This window comes from Styela clava, chromosome 14 (genome assembly GCF_964204865.1).
Source record: "Styela clava chromosome 14, kaStyClav1.hap1.2, whole genome shotgun sequence".
In the NCBI taxonomy this organism is placed as follows: domain Eukaryota; kingdom Metazoa; phylum Chordata; class Ascidiacea; order Stolidobranchia; family Styelidae; genus Styela; species Styela clava.
In genome coordinates this window covers 3,844,978-3,860,926 of record NC_135263.1, presented here as the reverse complement: position 1 = coordinate 3,860,926, position 15,949 = coordinate 3,844,978, and the positions used below count along the sequence as shown (strand labels likewise).

General features: G+C 36.9%; 1 protein-coding gene across 7 annotated transcripts in view; it reads right to left on the bottom strand.

The window, feature by feature from the left end:
* LOC120341706 (F-actin-uncapping protein LRRC16A-like) overlaps positions 1-15,736 on the bottom strand; it is a 90,818-nt gene extending 75,082 nt beyond the window's left edge. For 5 of the 7 annotated variants that reach the window (XM_039410286.2, XM_039410288.2, XM_039410290.2 and 2 more), the window contains exons 1-7: positions 15,567-15,736; positions 14,193-14,328; positions 8,930-9,137; positions 7,957-8,061; positions 3,173-3,273; positions 2,105-2,155; positions 1,602-1,661 (exon numbers count right to left, since the gene is read on the bottom strand). In XM_039410286.2, the coding sequence (XP_039266220.2) occupies positions 1,602-1,661; positions 2,105-2,155; positions 3,173-3,273; positions 7,957-8,061; positions 8,930-9,137; positions 14,193-14,328; positions 15,567-15,676 (771 nt within the window). In that variant the 5' untranslated portion in view covers positions 15,677-15,736. Of the gene's footprint in view, positions 1-1,601; positions 1,662-2,104; positions 2,156-3,172; positions 3,274-4,011; positions 4,150-7,956; positions 8,062-8,929; positions 9,138-9,708; positions 9,766-14,192; positions 14,329-15,566 lie in introns of those variants that run through there. The other 2 variants (XM_039410291.2, XM_039410292.2) reach the window with 2 other exon arrangements.
* Positions 15,737-15,949: the final 213 nt, after the last annotated feature.

The following is a 15,949-nucleotide window of genomic DNA, read 5'->3' as shown; positions in this document are numbered from 1 at the left end:
ATGCACAATTCAACGATTATCTTATTTTCGATTCAGAATATAAAACTTGAATAATGTTCTATATATTCTGCAAATATGGGAAATCAGCAACTCATATTGGGTGTTGGGAGCCAAAATGAGAAAAAGTAACAAATGGCGCATCGGATCTATAGAGCCCCTTAGTTTTAGTCACCAAAATTTACGTTATGTTGATTAACAGGGTGTCCATTAAGTCCATTAAGTTTTTAATCAGTAATAGTTCAAGTATTTTTACTTCATTTAATACATCTGTGAGGGCCAAAATAATATGATTACATTATCGATAAATTCCCTTTGCAATTTTAAAATTTTTTAAGACTTTATGGACATCCTATATATCATGATATATGATCAAAACTTTATTTAATATTGTCTCAAGGGTGCTCCCGAAGTATGCGAACCAAGATGGCGGACATCGGAACGTAACATGGGTAACAGGATAGGGTTAAGCAATAATTTTTTTCCAATTTTCCTTATATTAGTCCTATTATCAGTTCGAAGACTAGCCAAGAGCCTCCCGTAGTATTTATACCTAAAATTATGGCCTAACCCTAACCTATACACATATTACATTCCGATGTCCGCCATCTTGGTTCGCATACTTCGGGAGCCCCGTCTCAAGATTATGTGATTGTATCGGGCATTACAAATGTAACTGTACCAATCAGCATAAAGTGAAAGCATTGAATTTATAGTATACGTACAAAACCGACAAATGTAATTGTTAATCCAGCAATATAGAAACTAGTTTCCCCTTATTCCAACCATATATAAATTACAATTTGGACAAATATTTGTTGTAGGTTTTATTACAGTGTTTCACTACGAGTACAATCTATTGAGCATGACTGTATAAAGTTCTTTTCTTAAATATTGTGTTATTGATATTTCAAATCATTTTTTGAACAAGCGCTGGCATGATGAACTGAGACTAATAGATTTAAAACGACCGTAACCTCATCATTTCAGCATGGCCAACATTAGATCTAATTTTCAATAGTCGAGAGGGCCTACAAAGCGTTTCAAGCTGCGAAAAATTTCTATGATGATACAGAACAATGCTTTTTTTTACATTTTAAAAATGGGGCGGTTCTAACCCACAACTCGTCTCCCCTGGTGTCACAGGTTATAGATCTCCACATCCACCTACATGCCCAATTCTTTGGAATTGATAGATTGGGTAGGCAATAATGAACTAAAGATTCAGTCAAGATTATAGCCTTCTCAAGTCAACAAATCTAGTCAAGTTTATTTTTTTTAAACCAGCAAAAAAATCACATGAGCACAAATTACGAGAAAATGATAATTTACAGTTTTACTGGGGAAGGAAAGTCGCAGCGAACCAAAGGTGGTTATCGAGCAGCGACAACATTTGAGAAAGGGTCATAATTAACCCCTCATGCCCCAATGGCTACACCTATGATTTCAGTCTATATAAAATTAGTAATAGTCATTGTTTGTCAACTAACTCAGCAACACCAAACCCATGAAAGAGTTTCGGTTGCTCAACTAACAAAGCATCCAACTAATTTATTCTAAGGTTGATTGCTAATGAAAGACTAAATGATAAATAAAGTCCTTACCCTGTCTGGAGTAGGGCTATCCATGGCTTTGATCTCAAGAAAATGGAAATTGAATTCAACCTGAAAAGACAGATGAAAAGTTGCTGATTCTGCACTAAAATTTGAAAAATTTGTAGATGTGACTGCCTATTGCAGCGGTTTCCAAGCGGGGCCTCAATTCTGGACGCAAAACTGATTTTACTTTCGACTACAATAATAAATTCTTCGCATGTAAAATTAAAATATTAATTGGAATTAAATTGAACATTGATAGATATTTATATGTGAACCGCTGAACATGTAACAATTGAGAATATATTCAATCCTTCATATTCGATTATTATCATATTATCATCATATTATTTTAAAATGAATTCGCAACAATAATTTTTTGAGGGTTCTAACCCCCAGGTATTGAACATGAAATCTTCATACATAAAAGATTCCAAGACACTGTTAAAAAACCTTACTCGGAGCGAATACCACATGAAATAAAATTCATAACATGTATGACTGCAAATTACCTTGAAAGGACTTTTTACTCCCAAAACAAAACATCTGTCAGGTGTCAGAGTCTGAAAAAAAAATTAATGATTTTAACGCAATAATTATGGAAAAAGGGGAGTCAACTTTAATTTTTTGGCATATATGACCCCTACTCAACAAATAGTACATTATGTATAGATTAGATGCTGTTTTGGTGATTAAAAATATGTTTATTGTATATGCACACAGCCAATGATATGTTTTATACAGATTTGGTAATGTTTAACATTTAAAAATGTTTAATGCAAATAAAGTATACACACATCCCAGAACAGAGAATAGTACATGAAGCCTTGTTATTAATGATTTTGAATTTGAAAATACGTTTAATGAATCTACATGACTACATATAACCAAAAAAAGGGTAAATTTCGCTCAGATTTGTTAATGATATAGCATTTAAAAATAAGTTTATCACCACACATTCGATACGACAACTTGAAATTCGAAACCCTGGCTTATGGCGGTAACTCTCTCATATATGAGAAGGAAATATTAATGCAATGATTGCCTTATAACAGCTTCCTGACATTGACTTGTTATAACTCAGTAAGTTAAATTTTTAAACAGAACACAAAGAATTATGTTACAGTTCAATAAAACATACTTCATACTTTAATGATACTTTGAATGTATAGTCTCAACTTAAGAATTAAATTTTTTTATTTATTTGAAAACTGTTAAATTTGCAAACGCTTACTCTTCCAGTGATGAAAGGCACTGTCAAAACAGCAAAAAATTTAATGCATCGACAAGAGCAAAAATCATTACCGGTATGTATTTTTACCAATGCATTTTTAAACATATTGTCAGATTTTTTGTTGATGGGGAAAAATCTTGAGTGTTGATAAGAACCACACTGAATGGCTCGGTAGGCTGGTTTCTGGCGTCCCGCCTAATGCAGATGCAATCAAACTTCATGACCACCACCACCAGAAAAATTCTAACTTATCTAGTAACTTCCTATTTCTTAGTAGTTGCTAGTTTGTACATCTTATTTTCATTTTTTTTTTATAAAAAAGCAATTCAATTCTATCAACTCTCACCAAAACTTTGGCATCCACTTTATCACCTTGCCCTCTTTCCAATTTAATCATCTTCTTCAAGGTCACTGTCATTTTGCGACCAATTGAGTCTCGGATTCCCTCTAATATAAATGAAACATAAATTAGTGAATACACGTATTATTTTAACTTTTGGACAAATGTGAACAAACGCAACAATCCATTATGTAACAATGTCGGATCAGAAATATATATGTTCGTCAACTATTAGTGTCTGTTTGTATAAAGCCTTGTTTAGAGTGAATGCACAAAAGCCTTGTTAAACGCTACACACAAAAATGGGGCCTAACAAACTACATGCCATAAGTGCTCAAATATCGCTAAAAAAAAATGCTACAGCTGTTTAAATAAGACTGTCTTGCATGCAACGCCATCCCCTAAATGGCATGAGATATACCTGCTTAATTGTAAATTCAGTGGATTTTATTTTATCTAAACGAGTCTGTCATGAATTTCATTCCGCGCCAGGCAGACTTCGTTTTAGAAAAACATAATAATTTCACATCACATTTTTGTTTGGTGGTATTTTAACGAGTTACGGCGTTTACTTCGCTAGATACCAAACATTATTTTATTTTAGTTGGTACTAGCAGGCAACACTTCTATCATTAATCTTACCATTTTTAATCAATGAATCAAGACCTATTTTTGACTAAAACTAGACAAAAAAGATTTTATGGATTTGGTTGTAAGGATATTTTTGAATAATTTTATTTTATATTATAAGCGTACTAAAAAATAAAGAATAATGGAACATGTTACAATCACTGAAAAAAATGAAATAAAATTGGGACTCACTGTATGAACATCTTTATACTTACTTGCAATATCTGGGGGTACAGCATCTATAAAATTAATTTTTCTATCCCCCATCTTCAGGTACTTCCCCACACTCAAGGACCACAAAATTAGTATAGTTTACTATGAACTATAGTTTTCGTTCTGTAATTAATGATTCTGTTCAATATTATTAAAATTATTATCATTGTTTTTCGTATCTATATAATCTCATCTCAGTCAGTCAATTTCATCAAGCGTGACTGGACAGAATATTATCAATATTAGCAGAGTTTTATCACACCCTCCACTGCTCCAGCTCTGCCTTAATCAACAGATTCATGATTTTAATGCTATACAGATGTTTCATCTTGCGACTGTATCGTTCCAGCAATAGACGATGAGAATTTTGTAAACCATTTTGATAACAACTCAGATCTCAAAATTTTAAATTGAAAGTGAAGCATGGTTGAATACTATTTCAAATTTGTATTTTGTAGTTATTATTTTATTACAAGTTCGGAATACTGGAATAGTGCATTCAAAATAATAACAAAGTAGAGTGCTTAGAGAGGAAAATCGGGTCTGGTATAGTTTAGTACCACATCCACTTTTAGTTGGCCTGGCTCAACAATTTTTGCATAGGTCAATCCTAACCCCCACCTGACTACGTCACCGAAAAATTACGTCATTCCGACGTCACAGTGGCGTAATAAGGATCACCGAAGAATGCGGATGGTCGTACAAAACGCGCAGACGATAACCCGAAATCGAGCAAGCTATTTCTCTCGTTTTCTCGACGCAACGATCACGATAGTAGAGAGATCGCCGGCTTTAGCAAGTTCTTATCGACGGCGCAGATGCCATTTCGGGCGATCGTAATTATACTTTGGCAATCTCTATGATGTGATGGTGACGTCGTAGTGACGTAATTTTTGGATGGCATAGTCAGGTGAGGGTTAGGAATAACATATGCAAAAATCGTTATGCTACGCCCACTGGAAGTACTTGTGGTACTAAACTATACTAGACCCGGAAAACCAATAAGATGGCTTAATCATATGAAACACCACGACCTCTCGTCTGCTCACCAGTTCATGTTAGGTATGGAATTAGCCAGTGATTTGTATTTCTATGGTGGACTGGTGGAGGAAGCCACATGCGATACTCCAAATAGCTACACCAAGCTAATTTATTTTGGTCTAGGCCTGCAACTGGTTTGCCATAGAATTAACCCATCATATTTTTCCCTTCTCCACATGCCACCATGGATAACCTTTAAACTTGTCTTATCTAGTGTTCTATTGCTGTACTAAATACAAAACTATTTTGAGGGTGACGTCATGATGACATGCCAGCACACAGACATGACCATGTATCAAATTTTCACCAGATATTTTATACAATTATTCCTGTTTTCAATAAATCACTATATATAGTTTTCACCGAATTTGCCCGAGACAAAATGTCCTAGCTCCTGTCCTACTACGTTCGCCCGAACACGGGACAGAAATGTAAACAATTAAAGGTAGGAAATCGTCGATCCGTATCGCACGTGTTATGTGGGAGGAGAGTTTCCCATGAAGCAGCCCTTTAAGTTAACCAAGCATGTCTTAAGTCACAAAAGGCGGCCACAGCAAACAATTTATGAATGAAAATTGCTGCTAAAAATAGCCCCAGGGTCTTTGCGATTTGGAATATTATTTTCCTATATTACTTTCTGAATGTTTGACAGCGAAGTATTGAAATTAGTACCAAGTCCAAGACTGTAAGAGAACTTTTGCTATTAATTGCTAGAAGCGTATAGTTGGTTATGAAATCGCAGACGAGGAAAGGCCGAAACAAGAGGATTCCTGATGTATCGGCAGCGGATTTTATCGGTCCCCGTACCTATGAACCCACGACGATTGCATCTGCATACTATTGCAACTATGAAAAAAAATTTGTTTTGCGGGTATTTGAACCCATACTAACCCTAACCCATGGGTTTTAGCACTCGCATATAGATTGAACCCGCATGTATACACATGGGTTCAAATGTACGTGGGTTCAAATGTACGGTCACCGATTTTATCGTATAAGATAGCCTGCAATACGTCACGCTTAGCCATTTTCGTGAAGACATTTTTGCTTAAAGGTCGCGCGAAAGTTTTTTTTTCTCTAATATGTGTTAAAACAATATTTGTCACATCATATTTATATTTATCACATTATATTTATTACGCCATTACGAAAACTTCGACTTCGATTCGAGGTGTGGCGATGGAGTTTTCCCGGCCACGCAATTCCCGCGCAGACATCACGAGTTTCACAATTTATTCAGAAAGCGAAGGATTTAATTAAAATTTACAGTCTGGCATAGGTTTATCCAGTGGTGGGATTCAGCCGGTTCGCACCGGTTCTATAGAACCGTCTCACGGAATTTCATGAGATCAGCGAACCGGTTAGCAACTCGTAATGACTTTTTGTAATAGAACCGGATGAAAAATATGACTTTTATGATGGAACCGGCTGACAAAAAAATTGAATCCCACTACTGGGTTATCTATCTACCTATCTCGACAGTCGACCTGTCGCTGACTTGCTAAGAGCTACAAATGGACCCACTGATGCTGTGGCGAAGTTAGTATGTATTAGTTGGCGTGAAACTTCAACTCAACATTATCGAAATAACTTGGTGGCGATGCCACAAAACGAAGGTTATTGGATAGAAGTTTTTAGCGTAGAAACTTAATTGGCCATTGACACGGATAACGGGTCAATACCAGGAGAAATATTCATTGTAAACGATTTCTAATTATATCTCATCGTGTTTTTTTAACCATATTCCATGCCACAGGACGTGATTCACAATATTATTGTCCTTTTGTACATTATATCACGCTTAAATCTCATCTGAATTTTGATAGCTTTCCCGATTTCCATACTGTGTGTTGTCAATAAATTTCTTGTACAATGAAGGAGTTATCTATATCGGCTATCTCAAACTTCATCATATATTGTACTTGGATTTATACGCTAATTATGCTACCACATATTTTCGACGCAAAATCAATTTAGCGAAACTATCTATAAGAGTGGTTCTCAAACTTTTTAAGACGCGCCCCCTCATTAGAATTGAGCAAGTCTCGCGGCCCGCCCCAAAAATAACTAGCTAACAATAAGATAACAGATAGTGAGGCGAAAGTAATATAACAGATAATGGCAATAACAACAAGCACAACAGCACTCTGCAATCTCCAAACTCTAAAGAAATGTATATATCCAGAATAAGGCGGGCAAGATCAAATCTAAGAAATATTTTCAATTTTAATTACTTTCACGACCCTTCAAAAATTTGTCCACGACCCCCTCTAGGGGGCTGTTTGAGCTATAAGTACAATGAGCTACCAATGATCTATAAGCACATTTCGTGCCCAATAAGCCTATATGTAACATCCTAAACCAGGGGTCGGCAACCTACGGCCCGCGGGCCGGATCCGGCCGCGGAGCACTATAATCCGGCCCGCGACGCTTCACTAATTTATAGTAACAAAACATCCGTTTTGAAGTATATATTCTTTAGACAAAATTATGTTATAAGTATAACCTAACAATTATATAAGTCACAATTACTCGTTTAATAAGCATATAATTTAATTATAATTAAGCAAATGGCAACAAAACGCAGAATAGTTGATGCTAAGTGCAAAGGGTTCAATGGCCCTGAAAATATTCAAATGGAATTTTATGAGATGTAATGATGAAATAAATCTATATTCTATTCAAGAGATGTATCCCTGCTTGATTTTTATTATAAAGAGTACCATCCGTTCGGTTTTTCAACTTTCTAAAAATATGTGCGGCCCGCCAATGACTTACAACCTTAATTTTGGCCCGCGAACGACAAAAGGTTGCCGATCCCTGTCCTAAACGAACTACTACTATTAAGCTATCATCCCCACAATAAATGACCAAGTCCACGTAAAAGAATCATAAATATAGCAAACCTTCTGGCCGAATCGTTTCTGTGTCCACAAGCAACTCTTCTAGCATGCTTACTGTATCGTCGTGGACGTGGTGAGCACCATCCGGTCTCGGAGATCTTACTCGAGCTGGAATGAAATCATCAGAGGAAACGGTTAATTCCTGTGTTTTCCATGTTTGGAAATTTCGTATCTCGAAAGCAGATATGAGGGTTAAGTATGAAAATATGTATATAAATGGTAAAGCGTCTACAATATTTGATAAGGAGAATTCCATCGGCATTATGTATCGAAAAGTAGGAAGATAGCAATTCTTAAATACATGAACACGTTCGTCGAATGACTAATAGGCTCTTCTAAATGTGAGCAAAATACAGCCAAATGTTATAAGAATTGCATGTGCTAAACATAAATTTAAGTTTAAGTATAAAATTTGAAACTGGTAACCGTGTACTTGAGATGTTTGGTTAACCGTCGCCAACATATATGATATATATATATATATGCATGTAAGCCCTAAGTTCTAAATTAAACTGTCATAGCATGACCAAAACGTAAACTAAGAAACTAAACTGTATCTATCAATATATAAATCCTTGAAGCAATAAGTTCTTAAATCTCGGGATTAAATCCCCATTTCACACAGGGACGACAGGGTGTATTAAATCGGGTAGCCAATGCCGAACCAGAAAGTCTCTAGCTACCAAAATGAAAGTATCATCGTATGAGAACTGGTACTCCTGAAGTATGTGAACCAAGATGTCGGACACCAGAACGTAGTATGTGTACCAGAGGAACTAACCAAGTGACTCCCGTAGTATCTATACCTAAAATTATGGCCTAACCCTAAACTGGTACACAAACTACGTTCCGGTGTCCGCCATCTTGGTTCACATACTTCGGGAGTACCTGGGAGATATCAACGGCGGCCTGTACAGGGCCTTGTTTAGAGCGAAAGTTGTGAATTAGTGTATTTTAAAAAATAAGTTGCAATTACCAGAATATTTCAGATTAGGTGATTTCGGCCCCATCGTCACACTGGCGACACTTATTGAGTCATCGTCCTTTTTCTTCCTCATTGAGAAACCCCATTTTCCGGGGGATTTTGGCGAAGGAGGTCGATCATCATTTATGTTAAGATTGTGCAACGATTCCCCACGTTGTAAGCTGTTCGAACGAGCGTTCACAGAGCTTTTTAGTTCTCTCTGAAAAGGAAAAAAGGGCGTTAAATTAGTTTATTCTTATGAGAAGGCGTATTTTTGCAATTCTAATGTTTTCAAACTTGATTATAATTAAAACTCGCGTTGGAATTCAAAAATAGCGACTGAATCCCGACAACAGAAAAAGTCTTAAGTTCCGAAGAAGTCACCGGCTTCTGAGTTATCCGGATCTCTTTTTTGCTCGGAATTTTATGCTTCGTAAAAAGCGAGGAGTTGGAGTCAAAACTGCCCGGGTTATTTCCGGAGTCGGCATTCTAGGGATATCCGGCTCCACACATTTACGTCCGCAACACCTTCGTTTAAACAAAAAAACCAGCATCACTGAAATCTAATCTTCATTTTCTATTAGATTTTCACAAGGATGCAGCCGCTCAGTAAACAGTATTGGTTTTCGGCGTCTGCCTTCACCCCGAAATGATATTCCTTTCAATTTGTGTACGTTTGCTGCGTATCAGCATTTTGAAGAAATAAAATACTGATAACTGATCAAATTCTACAGCCTATATTAAAATTTCTTTGTCAATAACACAAAACATACATCGGGCGCCCTGCTTACCATTCTTAAAGGCCGAGGTCTTGGTTTTCGTCGGTAAGACATGATGCATGTCGTACATGAGTTCGATTTATTTTTCTATATTTATAATGCCCTAAATCACACTGATATTATAATAGGAAGAAAAAATATAATTTCACGGGAAGAAGTTGCATTATTGAGTAACAAATTGAAGAACCTGAACTCAGGTTGTCTACCAGGTTAGCGTTCAGGTTATGCGACATCTTGGTGCGCATACTTCAAGAGTATCAAAAAAATATTACTCGGGTTGGCCTGATCACAAAAAACAATATCCACATGAGTTTTGGAACTATTGGAACTTTCGATGCGATTTAGTTTTTGAAAATGGACTCATTGTCAAAGGAAATCGAATAGTTGTTCCTAGAAAACTAAATTTCGTAATACCGATGAACTCATTGGAACATTTTTATTCCCAACAGGGGTATTCAAAAGAGTAAAACCACCGTATACATGCGCTATTTCTGATGGATATACTGCCGACATACGACACATATAACGTCGTGAACCTAACTCAAATAATTCTATAATAAAGTTGCACAGTAAGAGATGCATTGCTTAGCATAATATATTTTGAAAATGGGTTTTATTCTAAATTTTCAAATGTCCCAAAAGTTGCCTATTTTGTAACTCTTTATTCCTTCCACCATATGCATATGAAACTACTTTATTTATTCAATCCTCAAAAATTCCTCCCCGGTTTGGGAACGCTGGTATAAACGTTTCTCTCCATCGAACCTCTACAGACACTGAATCCTGTGTAGGTCTGGGAAAGATACTCATTTAGTGTCTTAAAGGACGACCAATTGTAGAATAAAAATGTTCCACCAACTGTTCACCAATATATCATGGAAGCGAAATATTAACGTCCTCCCCCTATCAAGCAACTGGTCTTGCATACTGACCCTCACAAATGATGATCAACCACTTACATTGTTTGTGATAATAAAATCTCTCTCGAGAGAGAGAGATCATAGAGCCTGCCCGTTTCTTTTGCGACAAGCATATAATTAATTTATATCCGTGTTTTATATTACACCATATACCAACTATATGCATGCACAGAAAATGCATTTCACATATATGTGTAACGGTCTCAATGCAACGCTAGCCAAACTCAGCAAGTAAAATCATTGGTCAGCACTGTCAGATGTGCTCGCGATTATCTGTACTAGCACGCAAAGTTTTGGCCCCGATCTTTTCTATATATTTAGATGGACGGATTTAAGGATATGATGCAGTCCAAACCCAGGCCTGCGGGCCACATCTTTTAAAATATTGTTACATCACTAATGTCACAGAATTGACCAGTGATATGGCTAGCTGAGGCACTTTGAATAATGTGTTTGGCTAGTCTAAATTGATAACTAGCTTTCTATCTTTTTGGTCGGGAATATATGCTAACAATTTTGGCATCATAGAAACCAAAAATCGAATGCGGAATCCATTAGCCTAGGTTGGCTATGTCTGATAACTGAATATTAATGTTATGGCCGAACAATATTATTCATGCCGGGTGTTTTTTTCAAGCAGCCTAAACAGTATTACAGAAAATGCTGCCTATATGTCAGAAAATTCAGTAATTACCCTTCTGTATCTCAAATTCGGTAATCAATCAATCTGCAGTTATTTGTAAGTTATTTTGTAAACATGAGTTTGAAAAGACAGCTGCCCAATTTGAACATATTTTTGACTGGATATGGAAGGGAAAATACCACAATGCTTTCTGATATGTCTGCTAGTTGTGTCGGTCACAATCGAAAACGGCATTTTCTCTTCATGGCACTTTCTCCGCTATGAAGAGTTTGAAATCTTACACTAAATGCAGATATAGTAATTTTTGAACGTTTTAGTGAGTTTTTTTCGTGGTTTTTAGCTTGATAAATGACAAATAATGATCAATGTGTTTGGACAAAAAACATGTTTGTTTTGTATTGCACTGTTTACCTATTCTTGGCACTAGTGTGACCCGCGAACAATACAAAATAATAGTGTGGCGCCGAGGCCGACAACCTTAGACCACCTTGCTATAGATGGGTTTGTTTATGTACAGTAGCTAAATGACCAACAATGACTACGTAGCTGACTGGTAATGTTGCTCTGAAAAATGGAGCCGCTGTCTATAATGGTCATTCAAACGCGGATATCCATTCCTTTTCCGAACATATCAATTGGGGCCGTATACCAAGGGGCTTACCGGACTCCCTTTCGAAATGTAAAAAAGACATTTTTCTTTATTATACCTACTAGTAATTTTTCGATATTTCGTAGATTGTTGAAACGCTTTTTAAACCCTCAAGACACTTGAACTTTCCTCAAGACACTTCCGCTAGCTGTTACGGTCTAACTCGACAATTAGAAATGCCAGAAATCCCCCCTTTGAAAATCCCTGGCTATGCGCTTGCGTATGCACCGATCTTTCTTACTTTTTATCAGCTGCAAGTATGGCAGCCCAGCCAGTAGCCATCAAAAAGGAAAGTCATTCAAATGCCAGTATAATATCTCTATGCGAAGGAGGCCATCCAAATAGCAATTGAAACCATGCATACCATCCTTCACTCGTAATACCATCATGCCATACTGATACAGTAACTGCTAACAACCCATATAAGCACCTAAGCTGAATATTATTACGCTATGGTACCTTAAAATGCCTATATTTCAAGCAATACAGCGCTGTATTAGCACTATTAATTCTTCCGGTAAATTTGAACCTCATTTCCTATGTATTCTACATCCTCAGAAGTATATCGAAGCAACTCCAAGGGATTATATATCATGTTGATTTCATATTTCCAATTCTAAGTCTTTTTAATCCATCTATTGATACGACAACGGCTCATTCCGCCTGTATTCATGAAGACAATAACAGAAAATTCAAGTTGAATATAATGTTTGTTTTTGCAATATTTATGATGTGATAGCATATCCTGTGATAGCTATTATGATTCACTTGAGTCAGTAGATGGGAAAACCGTACAATAAATTATATAATAAATGGAGTGGGCTTTTGCTATGAGAAAAATATTTGCTATGGCACCTAACCATTTTCGATTGCTTTTTCTTTTGCTTATTTTTTATAATTTATTATTCTTCCTACACTTTGCATAAAAAGTTTGTTTCCGTTACTTTTCCAATCTTAAAATAATCCTTAGTTAGTGTTACACGAAAGTCGTACAGCTTGAATATAGTTCAGTTTCATAATGTACCTATAGATAGATTTTACAATAATACTTCGTAATTAAAGTTTGGTAAACTACGTCGTATGCAAAGTAACATTTCTCCCCGGATGGTAAACACTGAACTAGGGCGCTAAGCTACTTTTCCTACATTCTTTTTTTAACAATCCTTTATGCACAGCTAGCGACTATAAGACATTGCTATTGAAGTATTGGGTTCAGGTTTAGAATATTAATTTATATTATTCACCGTGCTGTGTAGTTTGCCCCATTTAAACTATCTGATGAACGTTTGCGCATGGCTGAAGAAGTTAGAGCAGGGGTTCTCAACCTGGGGTTCGCAAACCCCCAGAGGTTCACGAGAAGATTTCCAGGGGTACTTGGATGACAGTCGAGTTTTCGTGTGTTGCTTTTTTTTAATATCCTTTAACAAAGAAAGTAACTACAAGAGGAAAATATTTGCCAATTGAAACTCGGCGTACATTTTCCCTGATCTTGCGTTGTTGTGATTGTGACGCAAAAATGTGAAATGCACGGCTTGGCAGTCGTTGTAGCAAATTGTAAGTCAATATATCACAATTTAGTTTAGTGTATGATTACTGGGGGTTCGCGTTGACTGTTTCGTGACTTTGGGGGTTCGCGTTGATTGTTTCGTGACTCGGGGGGTACTTAACAGAGAAAAGGTTGAGAACCCCTGAGTTAGAGTCACCAGAAGTGGGCGAGGTTTTCGGACCAAAGGCCACTATTTCTGAAACGGCCGAAAAACATACATATATTTTGGCATCACCTACCAAATTTGTCGCAATCCATGTGTGTTTGGTGTGCTCGTGGGTTTCACTCTCATGTTTCGACTTGCTACTTGGGCTTAGGGAATTCCACGTAACACAGCTTATGAGCACCTTGGGCTCTAACAGATCGAAACATCTAACCAACAACCATGACGCCTCCACACAATAAGTAAAGTAAAGGCGAAAATATCATTGTAAATTCCTCTTTTCCTTAAAGATCGGAGTAGCTACAAACTATTGATAAAAAAATTAAAATTGCAACTACAAAGTTCCGTGGTTCAAGGCTCCGACTCTCCAGCACCGGTTACAAGTGATCAATAGTTTTCAATTTGCATCATTAATCATTATTGTGAATGTTTTGGTCTGCTGCTTATTTGTTCTATTACTTTATTGTTACCTATAATTCGTCAAGTGAAATCCTCGTTTCCATAAAGATCAGCGTAGCTACAAACAATAGTTAAAAAAAAAAACTTTTAAATTACAACCATAAAAATGTATTCACCCTTAGAGCATTATGCAATCCTTTATTTCCTTCTCCGACATCGGCTGGTCCTCTCTTCAATCCCCGTTTTAGTGTTCCGCTCAGACTTATCGTATCCTGTATAGGTGATATCAGACCGATCACAGATTTGCTCATTCTGAAAAAGTGAACACTAATTAGATGTCTTCTATTTATGGCCAAAGACATTAATTTGACTTCAGTTTAAATCCAGTCACCACTCACTGTCCCGTATCTATACGTACAATAGTAAAGTTTAAAATTGCGCTTTTTTTTGATCGTTGACTGAAATTAAATACTTAATTAAAATGAGTTATTATTCAAATAAATAAAAAAAAACGAGTTCCAATTATTCACAATTTGAAATTATTTCATTGACATCAAAATTTTATGATCAAGACTTTTCGCCGTTCTTGCGCCCCTTTCCAAACGGTCCCCATAGCACGAGCCATGGGTGCAATTCCGCAGATACACCCTTTATCAAAGACTTGGAATGACTCGAGCCATCAAAATTGGATGACTCGGACACGTCATCAACTAACCGGCAGCAAAAGTTGAACTCAGTGATTAGATCGGATTAGATTCCTGACTCAGGATTTATACCCAGCACTTTCCATAGGTAGTAATTTTGAAATCATTCCTGACTCTAACCCCAACTGGATAATTACTAATTTTTCATTTTAATACGTGGCGCAGGCGTTTCTCTTAAGTCACACATTTTTGCATTAATGGCAGTAGTGGCGTAGCATCCACCCCCGCGGTCGCGCTCACAGCGAAAAGGGGCCGAAGCGGTTAGAATTAGGAAATTTGAGCCGCAAAACCAAAAGCTGCATTGCAAAACCAGTAATGCACATCTTATAACGTTGATGTTAGTTCTGCTCAAATCGTTTTGTTACGTGACAATGCCAGGGAGTCGTCGATTTTCGGCGTCTTGTGGTTTGATCGCACCGGCAAAATCACGAAGGCTGTCAGAATGTCGAAAGCAAAACCTCTCAATGGCGCACAGAAACACAGAAAAAGGGCAGAAAAGGAAGCACGTATGGAAAAAATTAAAGTAAACAAGTTAAACGGCAAATTTTAGGTTACCATCGCCTTTTAATAGCGACATGTTAAGCTTTTTTGACGAAAAAAAGGGGTTGTTTTAGCTTATGTCCAAGAGTTTTTAGGGTCATTCCCACGAAATATTTTTGCGGGGGGGGGGGGGGGGGGCACGAGAGTCTTGCGGGGCTTTGTACAAAAAATCCGCAAACTTTTTAAAAAGTTTTGTCTCGACACAAAATGATACAAAAAATGTAGTCGCCCTAGTCTTTAATTACTCTAATAAACGAACTCAAGCTTGGGGGGTTTCGAGCATACTTGCATACAAAATCAACATACTTTCTCTGTCTCCGCTTCTTCTCCGTCTGACTTCTGATAGTCACGGCCTCCGCTCCATTACTAGGAATTCCAAAGTCAGTAATCTCATCTTCAGATGAAGCACTAGACATGTTTATCTTACGGTGGAATTCCCGTTAGTACATAATGCCTAGTCACAAAACTTATCCTTTTACAATTAAATTAATATACATTCAAACGTTATTCAGATACACAACAACTCTAACTCACGTTAGACTCAACTCTGACAAACATGGGCTATATCCTGTGGTGAAACAATCATGCGGCGCTTCGTGATTGCTATTTGTATAAGCTATAAGGCATGAAGGCGTATGAATACTTTGGTATATTGGTTTTATGTTGCGTGCATCTTCCTGTATGCCTTT